The 17,701-nt window shown below is 34.8% G+C and overlaps 1 protein-coding gene across 3 annotated transcripts in view; it reads right to left on the bottom strand.

Annotated features, from left to right (window-relative positions):
• VPS13A (vacuolar protein sorting 13 homolog A) overlaps window positions 1–17,701 on the bottom strand; it is a 267,901-nt gene that overhangs the window by 23,684 nt on the left and 226,516 nt on the right. For 2 of the 3 annotated variants that reach the window (XM_005683796.3, XM_018052090.1), the window contains 2 exons: window positions 17,501–17,624; window positions 9,431–9,545 (listed from right to left, as the gene is read on the bottom strand). In XM_005683796.3, the coding sequence (XP_005683853.1) occupies window positions 9,431–9,545; window positions 17,501–17,624 (239 nt within the window). Of the gene's footprint in view, window positions 1–2,397; window positions 9,240–9,430; window positions 9,546–17,500; window positions 17,625–17,701 lie in introns of those variants that run through there. The other variant, XM_018052091.1, reaches the window with a different exon arrangement.

Genomic DNA, 17,701 nt, shown 5'->3' with positions numbered 1-17,701 from the left:
ATGTGTTCACATAGAAGAACTACATGTATTCCAGTAGATGCAGTGGGATCCTATTTTAACAGCCCATTGAAATACAGACTCAGATAGTCCACAAGCTGTGTCATGCCTCTTGCAATGCTTCAGTTTCAAATAATACCCAGGGATAATTATCTATTTGGAAGATAATAAGACTAAGAAACAACTAACTCAGATTCAAAGTGTACAGAATGTCTGAATACATATTTTCTGCATTGCTTTCTGTAGGATTTTTTCCAGTGGTAAATTTTCACTGGTTTACAGTTCATCAGAATCATCCTCAGAAGTAACTAGGATATCAATTTCATTTGAATTTACAACTAAAGACTCAACTGACAAAAAACCATGTGTGGTGCTTCCTTTCAAGAATGACTTTAAAATTTGTCTTTAGATGAATGAAATCAGCCTCCAATCTAATTTTCTATGAAGATCAATTATTTCATTTGGCAGGAGCACAACTTTTCTTTCATAGGATATTTGGCTAATAAAAAAGACTTTTCACAATTTATGCTAAAGTCTTTTAACAATGTTACTGTTAAGAGCACACACTAAAAACAAATATGGATGAACTTTTACTAAGCTCAATTTATGATGAGAATTATATGCTGTAGAAAATAACCAGGGGACATTGTAAGGTAGAACTCTTATAATCAGTAGAGAAATCGTGGGTTGAGTCTCAGGTTACAATTTAGCACCTTTAGCTAAATAAAGAGTAACCACCTTTTCAATTCACTCCAGTACTCTTGCCTGGAAAATCCCATGGATGGAGGAGCCTGGTAGGCTGCTGTCCATGGGGTCGCTAAGAGTCAGACATGACTGAGTGACTTCACTTTCACTTTTCACTTTCATGCATTGGAGAAGGAAATGGCAACCCACTCCAGTGTTCTTGCCTGGAGAATCCCAGGGACGGGGTAGCCTGCTAGGTTGCAGTCTATGGGGTCGCACAGAATTGGACACCACTGAAGCAACTTAGCAGCAGCAGCAGCAACTTTTTCAACTAGGACTTATTGTAGAAATTTAACTTCATTTGCATATCCTTGGTAAGCAAAAATAAGACTCAAGTTGAACCTATTTAAGCATAACACTTCTATTTCTTTTAAAGTTAAATGCACTACATTTCCTATTTTAATAATATTTATCCTTCCTTAATATATTTATAAATTTATAGGATGAGTGATTTAGCACGTCACTTCAGCAAGCTGAGCTGTTTTCCTAATTTGTGAAGACTGAATGATCATGTATGTTAAATAGCTTTGCAAATTGTCAAGCCCACACAAATACAAATTGCTACTGATGAGTTTTTTTTTTTAATTTACGGGATGAAATGACAAACTTTTGAAAATTATTTAGTAATCAAATTTAGCTTCATTTCAATCACTGGATTCAAAAATAATTTAAAAATTCATTGTACACTGGAACCTTCCCTCAGTGAAACCATCACCTCCAGAAAAAGACGTAATTTCAAAGTCCTATTCACACAATATTTTTATGTAATTCTGGAATGTTCTAAGTGGGGTGAGTTACTCCACTAGCCCAAAATAAGTTAGTGGGGTTCACGACTAAATGTTCAAAAGAATAAGCTTTCAACAATGATGTGTCAAAAGACTCTCCAAGAGAGTTCTGATCAGCTAACAAATGAAGTATGAGGACTGTATCCAAATAGACAGGTCGTCGTCTTTTCAGGGGATCTGCCTTAACTGAGACGCTAATTTTAATTTGCCTTGAGAACACAGTTTGGCTCTCTTCTGTTTTCTCAACCCATTCAGAAGTAAGATTCTGGAGAGGAAGAGTTAAAACTGGAGTAAGATCCAATGGTCCTTTATCTCCTAGTTCTTGTCCACTTACTCAAAATTTCAGATGAAGTCAGGAAGAGTGTTCAGCACTACTTTGGTGATCTGACTGCCTATGATAAGCCCTTTTTTCCAGATCAGTTGTAATTCTCCTCCCGAAGTAAAGGGAAAGACCACATCAGCTGAAGGCAGCTATCTTCCAACTGCTATTAAGGCAGTGTTTGTAGCTACTTATAAACATCTGTAATCTCTGAAAGAAAAGAAATATACAACAAACAAAAACAGCCTCCCTTCTACAACAACTTATATAACGGCAACCATGCTATCTTTGTAAGAGATAAAACAGATTCAAAGATGACATAGAAAATATTTTTAAATGTCTGAAATGGTTGAAAATTAGTAACTCCATGGGACAACACAGCTGTCAATATTCATACACAATGAAAATCATAGGGATCATACATACATGTAAACACATAACTGAATTTTCAGAGAAGAAGATTTATTTAAGGGATAAATTTTTTTAAAAGGCAGAGTCAAAAGGTAAAAATATGTTCAATAAAAAAAAGCTTCAAAAAAACAACAAATATAAAATAATCTATGAGATTATTAATAAACAAAAAAAAATCTTCTACATATAAAAATATAGAAAAGTTCTGCTGGCTATAATGTATTGTAGAAACAAAGACCAGGTTTCCTACATTGGGGATGAAATGAATCACTTTTTTCATCTTCAGAAATTTAAAAATAATTCTTAAAAAAGTGATTCAATTTATAAAAATTTACAATAAAACAAAAATATATAACAGAAATTTATATATTTGAATCAATTAATAAATAAAATTTAAAAGTGAAATAAACTATAATATACAGTGGGGAGATAGGGTAATTTTTTCTTTTCTATTCTTATTTTTCTTTACTGAGCATATATTACTTTAACAATGAAGAAAATAATCTAAATTTTAAAAATTTCACATCTTCTATAAAATACTGAAATTGTAGATTGAGAACCAACGTAAATCAAGTGATTCACAAAAGGGAATTACCTTTTTCAAAGGAGTGTCTCTATAAATTCTTTTAATTCAAAGAAACTCCAAGTTCTACTGAATACATTAGAAAAATCTTTGTAGACATAATATATGTAACAAGTTATTCATAAATGATAACTTACAGTAGAAAACCATAGCATTCCCAATTAAGAATTATATATACTATCCTAATTATCTGCTGATAAAAACACAATGACTATATTATAAATGCTCAAATAAATAAGGATCTCTAAGATTCAGAGAAATAGCATAATGCATATTTAGTAGATATCTGTTACTATTTCACTGTATAGAGTATGTATATGCAATGAAGAGGGCTACATTAAAAACCAGTTTTACAAAATTATTAAACATTTAAAGCTGATACTTGGAGGTACTCTATTCCTATATATTGGTTGATATGAAATAAAGTGTTAAATTTATCATACTGATTGAGAGATAAGTATAGACATAAAAATGGTTTATCACATTAAGACAGACCAAGTCATAAATGCCTACATATGACCATTATAAATTATTCTAATTAGCTCCCCCATCATGGTCTCTGTTACTTAAAATAATGTATTTCATTCTTCGATTCAGGACTTTCTGTAATGTTTCCTATAGAATGCTTTGTACTCACTGCACTTCATAAATCTGAATATTCATCCACTGAAAGATTAAATTAATGACCTATACATTTTAATTGATCTCCATTTATTTCCAAGGTGTAGGGATAGAATAATAAATAAAACTAACATTCTTTTTACATATCCATCATAATTATTATTTGACCTAAATGAACAATCTGTGTATCTTGTTTAGACCCTACAGGATCTTTAATATATTGGACTTTTATAATAAACTATTAATATGCAAGGAAACAAAAGGCTGAGGCTTAAAGGTACAGCAGAAAAGTAATCAAAAACAGTTGGGATGGTTGTTTCTGGTCCTCCTCCATCACTATAGGAGAGTGTAACAAAATTTTACCATAGGATTTAAATCAGACAAACTACTACAGCAGCTATTACAGCAGTCATCATTTGATAGTGTACATGACTTTGGGACATAAAATACAGCAGCTCATATTTCATGTTAAACTTTGATGTCCTAGTCACAGATCTAACATGGCTCCATCTATAAATTTTCATAATGTGACCTTAAAGTCAACACTCAACACTGCACAATGATATATGTGTTTTGAACAATTTCAGAAGGTAAAATTTATAAAATTCTGATCATTTTAAAAATAGGAGCAAACTGAAAATTACAACTTCCTTTTTAATAAGGAATATTCCAAGTCAGTAATATTATTCTGGACTTCATTTGTTATATCTATACCAATGTGAACACTAAATAATTTCATTTACAGGTTTTTATAAGCAGATTATTTATCCATGGTAATAGGTATTCACAAATTCAGGATTTTTATAAATTTTTCTTCCTGTCAGTTTTTACTATGCTATTCAAATATAAAGTAGACACAAAAGAAATAGAGAATAAATTATTATTCCCTTCAGGAAGAAGACAGAAGAACCCTCCATCTCCTTTTATATACATAAGCAATGACTGCACAGAAATTTAGAATATAAAGTTAAAGGATATGGAAAGGTATGGTATTACATAGTCAATCTTTCAAACTCACTTTCTCACTAGACTTTATTAGATGGAAACTCTCAGTTTTAAAGTTCTAATTAATTATAAAGCCACTAATCAACAAAATAATTGTTCATTTTATTTAAAATCCCAAAATTGAACTCATTTTCTATATATTTAATGAGGAATAAGAAGATATTTTTGTCAAAGTCCTATATCTCTATCAAGAAACCATATAGCAATCCTCAGTCTTGAGTTTTTCTCAAATTAAAGTAACAATAAAAATATTTTTAGAACTAGAAAAATAATTAATACCGGTCAGCAGAGAAGTTTGAAAAGAGTATTTCACTGGGGCAAGAAAACAGAAAGAACAAGGGCAATTATACTGTTAAAAGAATATATGTCACTTCCAAGGGCTAAATCCTTAAGGATGAATCCCTAAGGCCACATGAACAAAGTGTTCAAGTTAATTTAAAATATTATTTTAAATCTCTTTACTATTCTGGAAATCTTAAGTAAATGTAATTCTACCTCCAGTTTTCATTAATATGGTAAGGCACTGCTGAAATATCCAGAACTGTTTCCAGATAAATTCTTATGGACCTTTATGAAATCTGTACCACAGAATTAAGTGTCACAGACCAATCAAAGGAAACTCAGCTGTAAATGTCTTGAAAATAAGCAGTTTAGCATTTTCCCCTTAGAAAGGCCTCATGCTTAGCAAAGCTGTGATCTAAGAAGTCAATGAAGAAATTACCAGACCCTTCCTTCCTCAGGCACATACTATACATAACAACAGACTCTGTTTCAGCTTCCAGGAGAAGCAGCAGGCTTTGATTTTGACCAAGGGTAAGAAACCAGTGGATGCTGACAAATACAAATTGTCTCTGATTCCAGTAGTGACTACTTTAATGGTTTCAGTGTTTTAATTTATTTACTTATTCTAAAAGATAAGAATATAATATTTTGAGGAAAACAGTAAGTAAATTCTTTGACAGTCACGTATTTCTCAGTCCTAGCATACATAACCTTGATTTCTTGAATCAATGCTAGGCGGGTAGAATTTCAAAAGCTAAATGTTTAGCTTCTTTTTTTGGTAACCTCAGTATCAAAAATCTGAAATAGTCATTTTCTAAGAAATAGGGAATAATAATTTATAGAGATAAAATCTTGATAAACCTAAGAATCAGAAGAGACTCAATCAATTATTGGCTGAATAAACCAAAAGGTGAACAATTATGGCAATTATCTACTACAATTTGATATAAGTTTATTATAAGCAAAATGCTTAACATAAGGTAAATGTTCCTCTGTTGATCCAAATGCAGAGTAGTCATAAGGGATTTTACATCATACTATTAACAGTCATTAACTGATGTACATTAAGTACTCAGTTATTTAATGAGTATTAAAAACTAGGAACCATTATAATAATTGCTACTTTCTAGACAGATCTACAATGAGAGTACATTAAAAAGATGTGCTTTTTAAGTACATCTGATATAACAGAAAGACAGAACAAAAATTTTCATCTAGGTTGATATTAAAAAGAAAGCCTTCGGCACACAAAACATAAAACAGATTTCCTTATAGATCTTTCAGAAACATAGATTATGACATTTTTCCAATATTACCCAAAAGAAATACATGTATCTATGCTTACTATAAAAATTCTTCTAATGTCCTGAATTAATTCATAACATTTTACAATAAGGATATAGCACATGGATATGTAAGTTAAAATGACTGTAAAACCAACTTTTTTCACTGTTTCACAAAAACTATACATAATAAAATGAAATTATAAGGAGAACCAAAGAACATATTTTTCACTCTCAGACTATAAATTATTTCACTGTATAACCTTTAAAACAAATCATGAATGTTTCTTATAATAGTAGTTAAACCTATTAGATTTTGGAATAGAACAACAAATTTGTATCGCTTCAAGTTACAGAAGTTTATTACTATTAAAAGAAATTTGACAAAATACTTCTGAAATGCTGAATAAGTATAAACTATTGACTGGCTACTAATTTTCTTTTTTTCAAAACTCAACGACATTATAATACAGCCCATAAAATCTACAGAGAACATTAAAAACAGCATTTTGCTAACAAATAAGCAGATAATTTAAAATGAAACTAATGAACATTTTTAAAAATTGTCTAATTTTAAATCTTAAAGACAAACTGTTATTGCAAAGCTATAAAATACATACAAGCACATGCTGTAATATACGGCATGCCCTACTTTGGCTGTAAAACACATTTTTTTGTGCTTAATGCAGTTAATTTTTGTTTTTGAAAACAGAAGAGCATTTTAAAAGGAAAAAGTACTTTTATCTCTCTAAAAATAGACATATAGGCATTATGGTAGTAATCATATAAAACATGTTAATGAAACACCCCAAATAAAATTACAAAGAACATATAGATTTTAACATTTCAGAATCTAATCATCGTCATCATCATCATCACTACTTCTACTGTGAGTCACAATCCACTCCCTGTAGACCTGAATTTTCTGTAAGCATGGTAAAGAAAAAAAGAAGCACAAAGGTTAGTTAAGTATGGCAAACTGCTTGGAAAACATGTACAATTATGAAATGTTCAAGAAGTCAATAATATCCATAATTAATACTCCACTTAGAGCTGAAGTCTAAGTGGGGTAGTAATTATGGATATTATATTTCATAATCTAATAGACTTAACTAAACTAAATGTGGTTGGCACATTTAACGTATAAAATAACTTGGTGATATTAGTAAATTATTCCATGACTGTGTTAGAATTATTTTCTTTCTCTAGTAGGCAACTTTAACAGACTACTAGGAAGTACTATAATAATGTGTCACCTTCTAGACAGAAAGGTATACAATCAGAGTGTATCTCATATTTAGTTACCAAACATAGGCACATATAATTTAGTAAACACAGAGCACCCTTTTTAGAAAGTTAGAAAATAAAAGGACAAACATCTGAAAGTACTAAATATTTTCTAAGGGCATTATTGTTAAATCACTTAGGTTAAACTGAGGTAGATGAGATTTGAAATACTGACTATGTGTCACCTACTTCTTTACAACAGTACTGGTATTTATGTATACTAGTATTTGCTAATAGTAAAGTTTTAATTCAAAAAATTACTGTTACCACTAAAGCAACAACCCACTTCTTACACCTGTGAGGGAATAATGCCAAACACAAACATTCACACAAGACATCTGGTGAGTTCCTATAGGTATTCAGACTAATACAGTGCTTACTGCACTTGCTGAAAAATAAGTAGTGGCTGACAAGGATCGTGAATTTTTAGTCATTTAAACAGCTCTTTCAGCAATTAATACTAAGACTGCCCCTCTGAAAATAATAGGCATGTTTAAAAACACAGTCAATAGTCATGACCTTAAATCCCAAAGTTTAAAGCTTTCAAAAACAATCAATGGAAAAAAGTGTAGGACAAATTCACTTGTTACTGAAATCAAGAAACCAAACATGAGAAACTTTTGGTATCTCATGGCTTCCTTTTCATCTGTTCTCTAATAATGAGGATGTATGTCTAAACTCTCTTCACCACTCTAAATTCTCTTCACTGAATATTAACTATTCAGTATAATAAAATGAATAATATGTTAATTATGTTCTAATAAGGGAAGGCAGGTACTGAGTAGGTATGTATATTTCAATTGTATAACAATGGGGGATTTCTACAACACTTCCAAGGAATGATATACTATCCTTAAGAGTCTGTCAACATGCTATTTAGAACACGATCTCTCAGTAGATTGGCAGTTTTATCCCAACATGCAATTATTTTGATGCTTTAAAAACATTTTAACACAATGTAAACACAATGTAAAACCACATAACTAAATGTCATATATTAACACAATGCTTAGAGTTTATGGAAGTATGTTTAATGCAAAATTATATACTGGGCATGTAGTGGGTAAAATATTAAAATTTGAAATCTTTACCCTGATCACTTTAAACGTAACAATATTTAAAATATCAAGGCTATAGAGGAAAGACCGTATCTCCCCACAATTTATTATTACTATGAATATTTTCAAGTCTGTACAACAGAATAACTCCTTGTTTTAAAATAAATTATTTAATTTAGCATTACACATCTAAACCACAGAAACGACTTTAAATTGGTATATCATCTTGTGAATATCTACAGCATAATCCAGATTTTAAAAAGTCCAATTTACAAAGTAAAAGCTATATAAACAGATAAAATACTTCACCTTCAAACTTACTATTGCTCCAAAAGCTAACTTTCTTTACTAAAAGATGCTGGTTTTCATGTGAACTGCTTATTAATTTCACAGGGTTTTAAATAGACCATACAAACACAGAGCAGGAGGAAGAGTCATGGCCATTTAAGCAACTTCAAAAGAAAAGGAGAACCCAAGAATTCACAATAGCAGTGGTCATGATTTTTTTCATTATATTGTCTAACTGGACAGGAGGATTATATCTGGAATATTAGTGGTTTGAAGGAAGTACCCTAAACAGAAACTGTCTAACTGGGTAAATAAGCACCATCAATTATGAAGGAATGTAAGGCACAATGGCTTTCAACAAATCTAGCAAATCCAGTACAGAACTAAGAATATTCTATAAAAAGATCAGATCTGCTAAAAATTCTATACAAAATGTTACCAATATAAAAGCTTTTCTTTGCATTCAAAATACTGAAACAGTTGTATGTAGTTTGTAAATTTTAAGACTAAAATCTATTGTTGGCTTTCACTTGCAAAGTCATGCATTAACTGTTTTCATATCAAACTTTTTGATGCCTGTAAAAAAGAAAAAAAAGATCTCATAGCACATTTAAAACCTAAGTAAATGTAAGAAACTTTAAATGAAATTAAGCAGAACTATAAAAGCCCAAATATCCAAATACATATTTAAAGCAATATATAGCTACCTAAAAAAAAACAACTGATGGCTAAATTAATTTTAATTAGTAAGTTATTTCTTCACCCACCTGTAACATTTGATTTCCAGTACCATCCCTCAACCTGTAAGGTCTGATAACTCCATCTTCATTAAAGAACCTAGGGGGTCGCAGACTCTCCACTTCATCAGAAGTCTCTGTCGCTCTAGAGGGAAAATGTATAACTTGACTTTAAAAATTACTCAAAAACTCCTAGTATACTTTAAAATGCAACTATTAATACTAAAAAAGATCTTTTGGACTAAATGAGACCATTACCTCACTTCTCCATTTTAAAATCTGTCTTCTGACACAAATAGGGTAAGTTTTCTAGAAAAATGTAGAACTGTAAAGAAGTTTTTGTATAGATTCTCTTGGATTTTCTTTGTAGACGAGAATCAGAGAATCAGCATATGAGTACTGCTTTTTCTCTTCTGATTTAAGACTTTTAATTTCTTTTGCTTTTCCTATTTCCTACTATATTGCATTATTAGCTCCTCCAACACAATGCTAAAGATGGCACTCAGGCACCCCTCTCTTGTTCCTAACCTTTAAAAAGAAAGCTTCAAAGAGTTCTTCATGAAGTATAGATATCAGCAACTTTTTTTTTTAAGGCACTTCTTGTGAAGCCAAGTAAGTTAATTTCTACTTTTAGTTTCCTAACAGTTATTTTTTGGTCATTGTTACTGAAATCTTGAATGAGCAATGGATTTAAATAGGGAATTTCCCCCTGGTCATTGCTGTAATTCTATGGTTTACCTCCTTCAATCTATTCATGTTTTAAGTCACATTACATGATTTTCCAATGTTCAAATACCTTCACATTCCTTTCTGAGGCTTGATATGTACTGTTTGAAATACATATACACATTGCTGAATTTGGTAATATGTTAACATTTTTGACTGTATGGACATACATGAGATTGACTCACTTATTTGATCATTCACGCATTCAACAAATATTCACCCATTCAATAAATATTAAGAGCATATAATATATCCAGTGGTCACGTATGGATGTGAGAGTCGGACTGTGAAGAAAGCTGAGTGCCGAAGAATTGATGCCTTTGAACTGTGGTGTTGGAGAAGACTCTTGAGAGTCCCCTGGACTGCAAGGAGATCCATCCAGTCCATCCTAAAGGAGATCAGTCCTGGGTGTTCATTGGAAGGACTGATGCTGAAGCTGAAACTGCAATACCTTGGCCACCTCATGCGAAGAGTTGACTCATTGGCAAAAACCCTGATGCTGGGAGGGATTGGGGGCAGGAAGAGAAGGGGACGACAGAGGATGAGATGGCTGGATAGCATCACCAACTCGATGGACATGAGTTTGAGTGAACCCTGGGAGTTGGTGATGGACAGGGAGGCCTGGCGTGCTGTGATTCATGGGGTTGCAAAGAGTCGGACACAGCTGAGCGACTGAACTGAATGTATCCATAGTATAAACATATACATATGGATCAATTCTCCAGGTAAAAGCAAAAATTGGCAGAATGGATAAAAAATGTGATCCAGTTATATGCTGCCTATAAGAGGCTCATTTTAGAGTCAAAGACACAGATAAATTGAAAGTAAAAGGATGGAAAAACATATACAATGTAAATAATTACCAAAAGAGAGCTGAGATGGCTCTACTAAATCAGAAACAATTAGACTTAAAAAATTCCTGTTAGACACAAAGAAGAACATTTTATTTAGAATTAATTTCTATTAGAATATAGTTCATTTACACAGTTGTGTTAGTTCCAGGTATACAGCAAAATGAATCAGTTACACATACACATATATCCATTCTTTTTTAGATTCTTTCCCCATATAGGCCATTACAGAGTACTGAGTAGAGTTCCCTGTGCTATATAGTAGGTCCTTACTATTATCTATTTTACATATAAAAGTGTGTACATGTCAAAGCCAATCTCCCAATTTATCCCTCCCTTCCCTACCCCTTGGCTTCCTTGGTATCTCAGATGGTAAAGAAACCGCCTGCAAAGCAGGAGACCCCGGTTCAATTTATGGGTTGGGAAGATCCTCTGGAAAAGGGATAGGCAACCCATTCCAGTATTTATGGGCTTCCCTGGTGGCTCAGCTGGTGAAGAATCTGCCTGCAATGCAGGAGACCTGGGTTCAATCACTGGGTTGGGAAGATCCCCTGGAGAAGGGAACGGCTACCCATTCCAGTATTCTGGCCTGGAGAATTCCATGGACTGTATATAGTGCATGGGGTCGCCAAGAGTTGGACACCACTGAGCGACTTTCATTTTCACATTCCCTAACCCCTGGTAACCAGTTTGTTTTCTACGTTTGTAACTATTCATGCTTTGTAGATAAGTTCATTTGTACCATTTTTGTAGATTCCACACGCACGCAATATCATATATTTGTCTTTGACTTCCTTCACTCATTCTGACAATCTCTAGCTTCATCCATATCATTGCAAATGGCATTATTTTTTTCTTTCCTATGGCTAATAATATTCCATTGTATATCTGTACCACATCTTCTTTATTCATTCATCTGTTGATGGACATTTAGGTTGCTTCCATATCCTGGCTATTGTAAACAGTGCTTCAGTGAACACCTGGGGGGCATGTATCTTTTGGAATTATGGTTTTCTCCAGATATAAATGCCCTTGAGTGGGACAGCTGTATCATATGCTAGCTCTGTTTTTACTTTTTTAAGGAACTCCCATATTGTTCTCCATAGTGGTTGTACTAATTACACTGTCACCAACTTGTAGGAAGGTTCGCTTTTCTCCACACCCTCTTTGTCTGTAGATTTTATTGATGATGGCCATTCTGACTGGTTGTAGTTCTGATCTGCATTTCTCTAGCATTAATAATCAGTGACACCGGGCATCTTTCCATGTGCTTTTTTAGCCATCACTATGTCTTCTTTTGAGAAATGTCTGTTTAGGTCTTTCACACATTTTTTGATTGGGTTATTTGTTTCTTTGCTATTGATCTGCATGAGTTGTCTGTATATTTTGGAGAATAATCCACTGTCAGTTTTCATTCCAAAGAAGTTCAGTTCAGTCAGTTCAGTCGTGTCCAACTCTTTGTGACACCATGAATGGCAGCACGCCAGGCCTCCCTGTCCATCACCAACTCCCGGAGTTTACTCAAACTCATGTCCATCGAGTTGGTGTGCCATCCAGCCATCTCATCCTCTGTCGTCCCCTTCTCCTCCTGCTCCCAATCCCTCTCAGCATCAGGGTCTTTTCCATCCCAAAAAAAGTCAATGCCAAAGAATGTTCAAACTTCTGCACAACTGAATTCATTTCACAAGCTAGTAAAGCAATGCTCAAAATTCTCCAAGCTAGGCTTCAAATAAGCAGGATGACAATACATAGCCTTGACATACTCCTTTCCCAATTTGGAATCAGTCTGTTTTTCCATATCCAGTTCTAAGTGTTGCTTCCTGACCCGCAACAAATTTCTCAGGAGACAGGTCAGGTGGTCTGGAAAAGCTTTTAAGTTTAATTAGGTCCCATTTGTTTACTTTTGTTTTTATTTTTATTTTCATTACTCTAGGAGGTGGATCAAAAAAGATCTTGCTGAGAATTATGTCAGAGTATTCTGCCTGTGTTTTTCTCTAAAAGTTTTATAGTATCTGGTCTCCAGTTTAGTTCAGTTCAGTCGCTCAGTCATATCTGACTCTGTGACCCCATGGACTGCAGCACGCCAGGCCTTTCTGTCCATCACCAACTCCTGGAGTTTACTCAAACTCATGTCCATTGAATTGGGGATGCCATCCAACCATCTCATCCTGTTGTGTCTCCTCCTTCCGCCTTCAGATCTTTTGAAGCATCAGGGTCTTTTCAAATGAGTCAGCTCTTCACATCAGGTAATTGAAGTACTGGAGTTTCAGCTTCAACATCAGTCCTTCCAATGAACACCCAGGACTGATCTCCTTTAGGATGAACTGGATGGATCTCCTTGCAGTCCAAGGGACAATCAAGAGTTTTCTCCAACACCACAGTTCAAAAGCAACAATTCTTCAGTGCTCAGCTTGCTTTAGAGTCCAACTCTCACATCCATACATGACTACTAGAAAAACAATAGCCTTGACTAGATGGACCTTTGTTGGCAAAGTAGTATCTCTGCTTTTCAATACTCTGTCTAGGTTGGTCATAACTTTCCTTCCAAGGAGTAAGCATATTTCAATTTCATGGCTGCAGTCACCATCTGCAGTGATTTTGGAGACCCCCAAAATAAAGTCTGCCACTGTTTCCACATCTATTTCCCATGAAGTGATGGGACCAGATGCCATGGTCTTAGTTTTCTGAATGTTGAGCTTTAAGCCAACTTTTCCACTCTCCTCTTCCACTTTCGTCACGAGGCTCTTTAGTTCTTCCTCACTTTCTGCCATAGGGTGGTGTCATCTACATATCTGAGGTTATTGAGATTTCTCACAGCAATCTTAATTCCAGCTTGTATTTCATTCAGCCCAGTGTTTCTCATGATGTTAAATTAAAAGTTAAATTTATAAGTTTATAAACTGCATATAAGTTAAATAAGCAGGGTGACAATATACAGCCTTGATGTACTCCTTTTCCTACAGTACAGTATCTGGTCTTACATTTTGTTATTTAACACATTCTGAGTTTATTTTTATGTATGATGTTAGGACAGAGAAGGCAATGGCACCCCACTCCAGTACTCTTGCCTGGAAAATCCCATGGATGGAGGAGCCTGGAAGGCTGCAGTCCATGGGGTCGCTGAGGGTCAGACACGACTGAGCAACTTCACTTTCACTTTTCACTTTCATGTATTGGAGAAGGAAATGGCAACCCACTCCACTGTTCTTGCCTGGAGAATCCCAGGGACGGCAGAGCCTGGTGGGCTGCTGTCTATGGGGTTGCACAGAGTCGGACACGACTGACACGACTTAGCAGCAGCAGCGTGATATTAGGAAGTGTCCTAATTGTATTCATTTACATGCAGCTGTTCAGTTTTTCTGGAACCACTCATGGAGGAGACTTTTTTCCATTGTATATTCTGCTTCCTTTATCAGAGATAGGGTGACCATAGGTGCATGGGTTTATCTAGGGACTTTTTACCCGGTTCTGTTGATCTGTATCTCTGTTTTTGTTCCAGTACTATTCTGTTTTGATTACTGTAGCTTTGTAGTATAGTCTGAAGTCAGGGATCCCAATTCCTCCAGTTGTTTTTCTTGTTCAGGACTGCTTGGGCTATCAGAAGAACTGTACAAAAACGATCTTCACAACCCGGATAATCACGATGGTGTGATCACTCACCTAGAGCCTGACATCCTGGAATGTGAAGTCAAGTGGGCCTTAGAAAGCATCACTACGAACAAGGCTAGTGGAGGTGATGGAATTCCAGTAGAGCTATTTTAAATCCTGAAAGATGATGCTGCGGAAGTGCTGCACTCAATATGCCAGCAAATTTGGGAAACTCAGCAGTGGCCACAGGACTGGAAAAGGTCAGTTTTCATTCCAATCCCAAAGAAAGGCAATGCCAAAGAATGCTCAAACTACCGCACAATTGTACTCATCTCACACGCTAGTAAATTAATGCTCAAAATTCTCCACGCCAGGCTTCAGCAATATGTGAACCATGAACTTCTGATGTTCAAGCCGGTTTTAGAAAAGGCAGAGGAACGAGAGATCAAATTGCCAACATCCGCTGGATCATGGAAAAAGCAAGAGAGTTCCAGAAAAACATCTATTTCTGCTTTATTGACTATGCCAAAGCCTTTGACTGTGTGGATCACAATAAACTGTGGAAAATTCTGAAAGAGATGGGAATACCAGAGCACCTGACCTGCCTCTTGAGAAATCTGTATGCAGGTCAGGAAGCAACAGTTAGAACTGGACATGGAACAACAGACTGGTTCCAAATCAGAAAAGGAGTACGTCAAGGCTGTATATTGTCACCCTGCTTATTTAACTTACATGCAGAGTACATCATGAGAAACGCTGGACTGGAAGAAACACAAGCTGGAATCAAGATTGCCGGGAGAAATACCAATAACCTCGGATATGGAGATGACACCACCCTTATGGCAGAAAGTGAAGAGGAACTAAAGAGCCTCTTGATGAAAGTGAAAGAGGAGAGTGAAAAAGTTGGCTTAAAGCTCAACATTCAGAAAATGAAGATCATGGCATCCGGTCCCAACACTTCATGGGAAATAGATGGGGACACAGTGGAAACAGTGTCAGACTTTTATTTTTTGGGGCTCCAAAATCACTGCAGATGGTGACTGCAGCCATGAAATTAAAAGACGCTTACTCCTTGGAAGAAAAGTTATGACCAACCTAGATAGTATATTCAAAAGCAGAGACATTACTTTGTCGACTAAGGTCTGTCTAGTCAAGGCTACGGTTTTTCCTGTGGTCATGTATGGATGTGAGAGTTGGACTGTGAAGAAGGCTGAGCGCTAAAGAATTGATGCTTTTGAACTGTGGTGTTGGAGAAGACTCTTGAGAGTCCCTTGGACTACAAGGAGATCTAACCAGTCCATCTTAAAGGAGATCAGCCCTGGGATTTCTTTGGAAGGAATGATGCTAAAGCTGTTACTCCAGTACTTTGGCCACTTCATGCGAAGAGTTGACTCATTGGAGAAGACTTTGATGCTGGGAGGGACTGAGGGCAGGAGAAGAAGGGGACAACAGAGGATGAGATGGCTGGATGGCATCACTGACTCAATGGACGTGAGTCTGAGTGAACTCCGGGAGTTGGTGTCGGACAGGGAGGCCTGGTGTGCTGCGACTCATGGGGTTGCAAAGAGTCGGACACGACTGAGTGACTGAACTGAACTGTGCTTCCACACAAATTGTAAATTTTTTCTAGTCTAATTCTGTGAAAAATGCATTAATTTCATAGGGATTTCACTGAATCTGAAGATTGCCTTGAGCAGTATAGTTATTTTGACAATATTTATTTTCCAATCCAAGAACTTGGTATATCTTTCCATCTCTTTATGTGGTCTTTGATTTCTTTCATCAGTGTCTTATAGTTTTCAAAGTACAGGTCTTTTGTTTCCTTAGGTAGATTTATTCCTAGATATTTTATTGTTTTTGATATAATGATAAATGGGAGTTTTCCTTGATTTCTCTTTCTGATTTTTTGTTGTTAGTGTATATGAATGCAAGAGATGTCTGTGTATTAACTTTATAGCCTGCAATATTACCAAATTCATTGATGAGCTCCAGAAGTTTTCTGATAGCATTTTTAGGATTTTCCATGTATAGTATCATGTCATCTGCAAGCAGTGACAGTCTTACTTCTTTTCCAATTTGGATTCCTTTTATTTCTTTTTCTTCTCCGATTGCCATGTATAATTCCTTATTTTTACTGACTTTTGAGTTTATCTGATGACTATGATTCAATAATTATAGTTGTGAAACCAACACTACAGGCAGAAAAAACTGAGGCTGTTTTCTAATCTCAACTTTAAACTAAAACAGTAAACACTGCATCATGGGAATAGTATGAAATAGCGACTTAAAAGGAGCAGCTCATTTAATGACAATGATTATTCCTATAGAACAGGAAGTGAAAAATAATACAAAAGAAAAAGATCAGGGAGATATTCACCCACCAACTTTGTAAGTTTGGTTTCTAAGTTAAACTCATTAGCATGAATTTAATCAATTGTTTTATATGTTACAAACTTCTTATAATAAATATAATTTGGAGGAAAAAAGAACATGTTTTAAAATTATTTGCACAAGTGACAAGAAACTGAAAAGATGTAATAGTTCACAGCAAATGAAATCATAAAGGAAGATATGAATGTAAGCTGAGTTTGAACGAGGAATATAAAAAGTCATTCTTTACTTCTCAAAAAAGGAATTAGAGTATTACATTTGCTAATTTTATAACTAACGTATAGAATTACATTATTGTAAAGTATTTCAATCAAAGTAAGTAAAAAGCTGAATTTGCCAAATGTTTCCTCCCACGGCTTCTGGGAATGAATGATGAATAAAGCAGAACTGAAGATGAAATGATGCAATGCAAAAAAGTATCAAAAGCAATTAGGAAGATCATATGTAACTTGCTGTTATTATTGGGTTCATAGCTAAGTGCCCTGGGTCAAACAGATTTACCTCATTTCTCTTGGGTGAAGCATTTTACACCAGGAGAATTTACCTTTTTATTCCCTGAAATGTACTGCTAGCCATGTCTATGATGCCTCCAGTTGGCCTTGTCACTGCTCCAACTAAACCTTTCCCAACACCTTTAAAGAAACCAGTTGCTCCTTCTTTCTGAGCTCCTGGAAAGAAAAAAGACAGTTTTTGACAACTGGATTAAGAATAAAAAAGGAATCAATTCATGAACTATATATATCAC

Source organism: Capra hircus, chromosome 8 (genome assembly GCF_001704415.2).
Source record: "Capra hircus breed San Clemente chromosome 8, ASM170441v1, whole genome shotgun sequence".
NCBI classification, from domain to species: Eukaryota; Metazoa; Chordata; class Mammalia; order Artiodactyla; family Bovidae; genus Capra; species Capra hircus.
The sequence above is the reverse complement of the archived record's forward strand: the minus strand, read 5'-3'. Positions and strand labels throughout refer to the sequence as shown.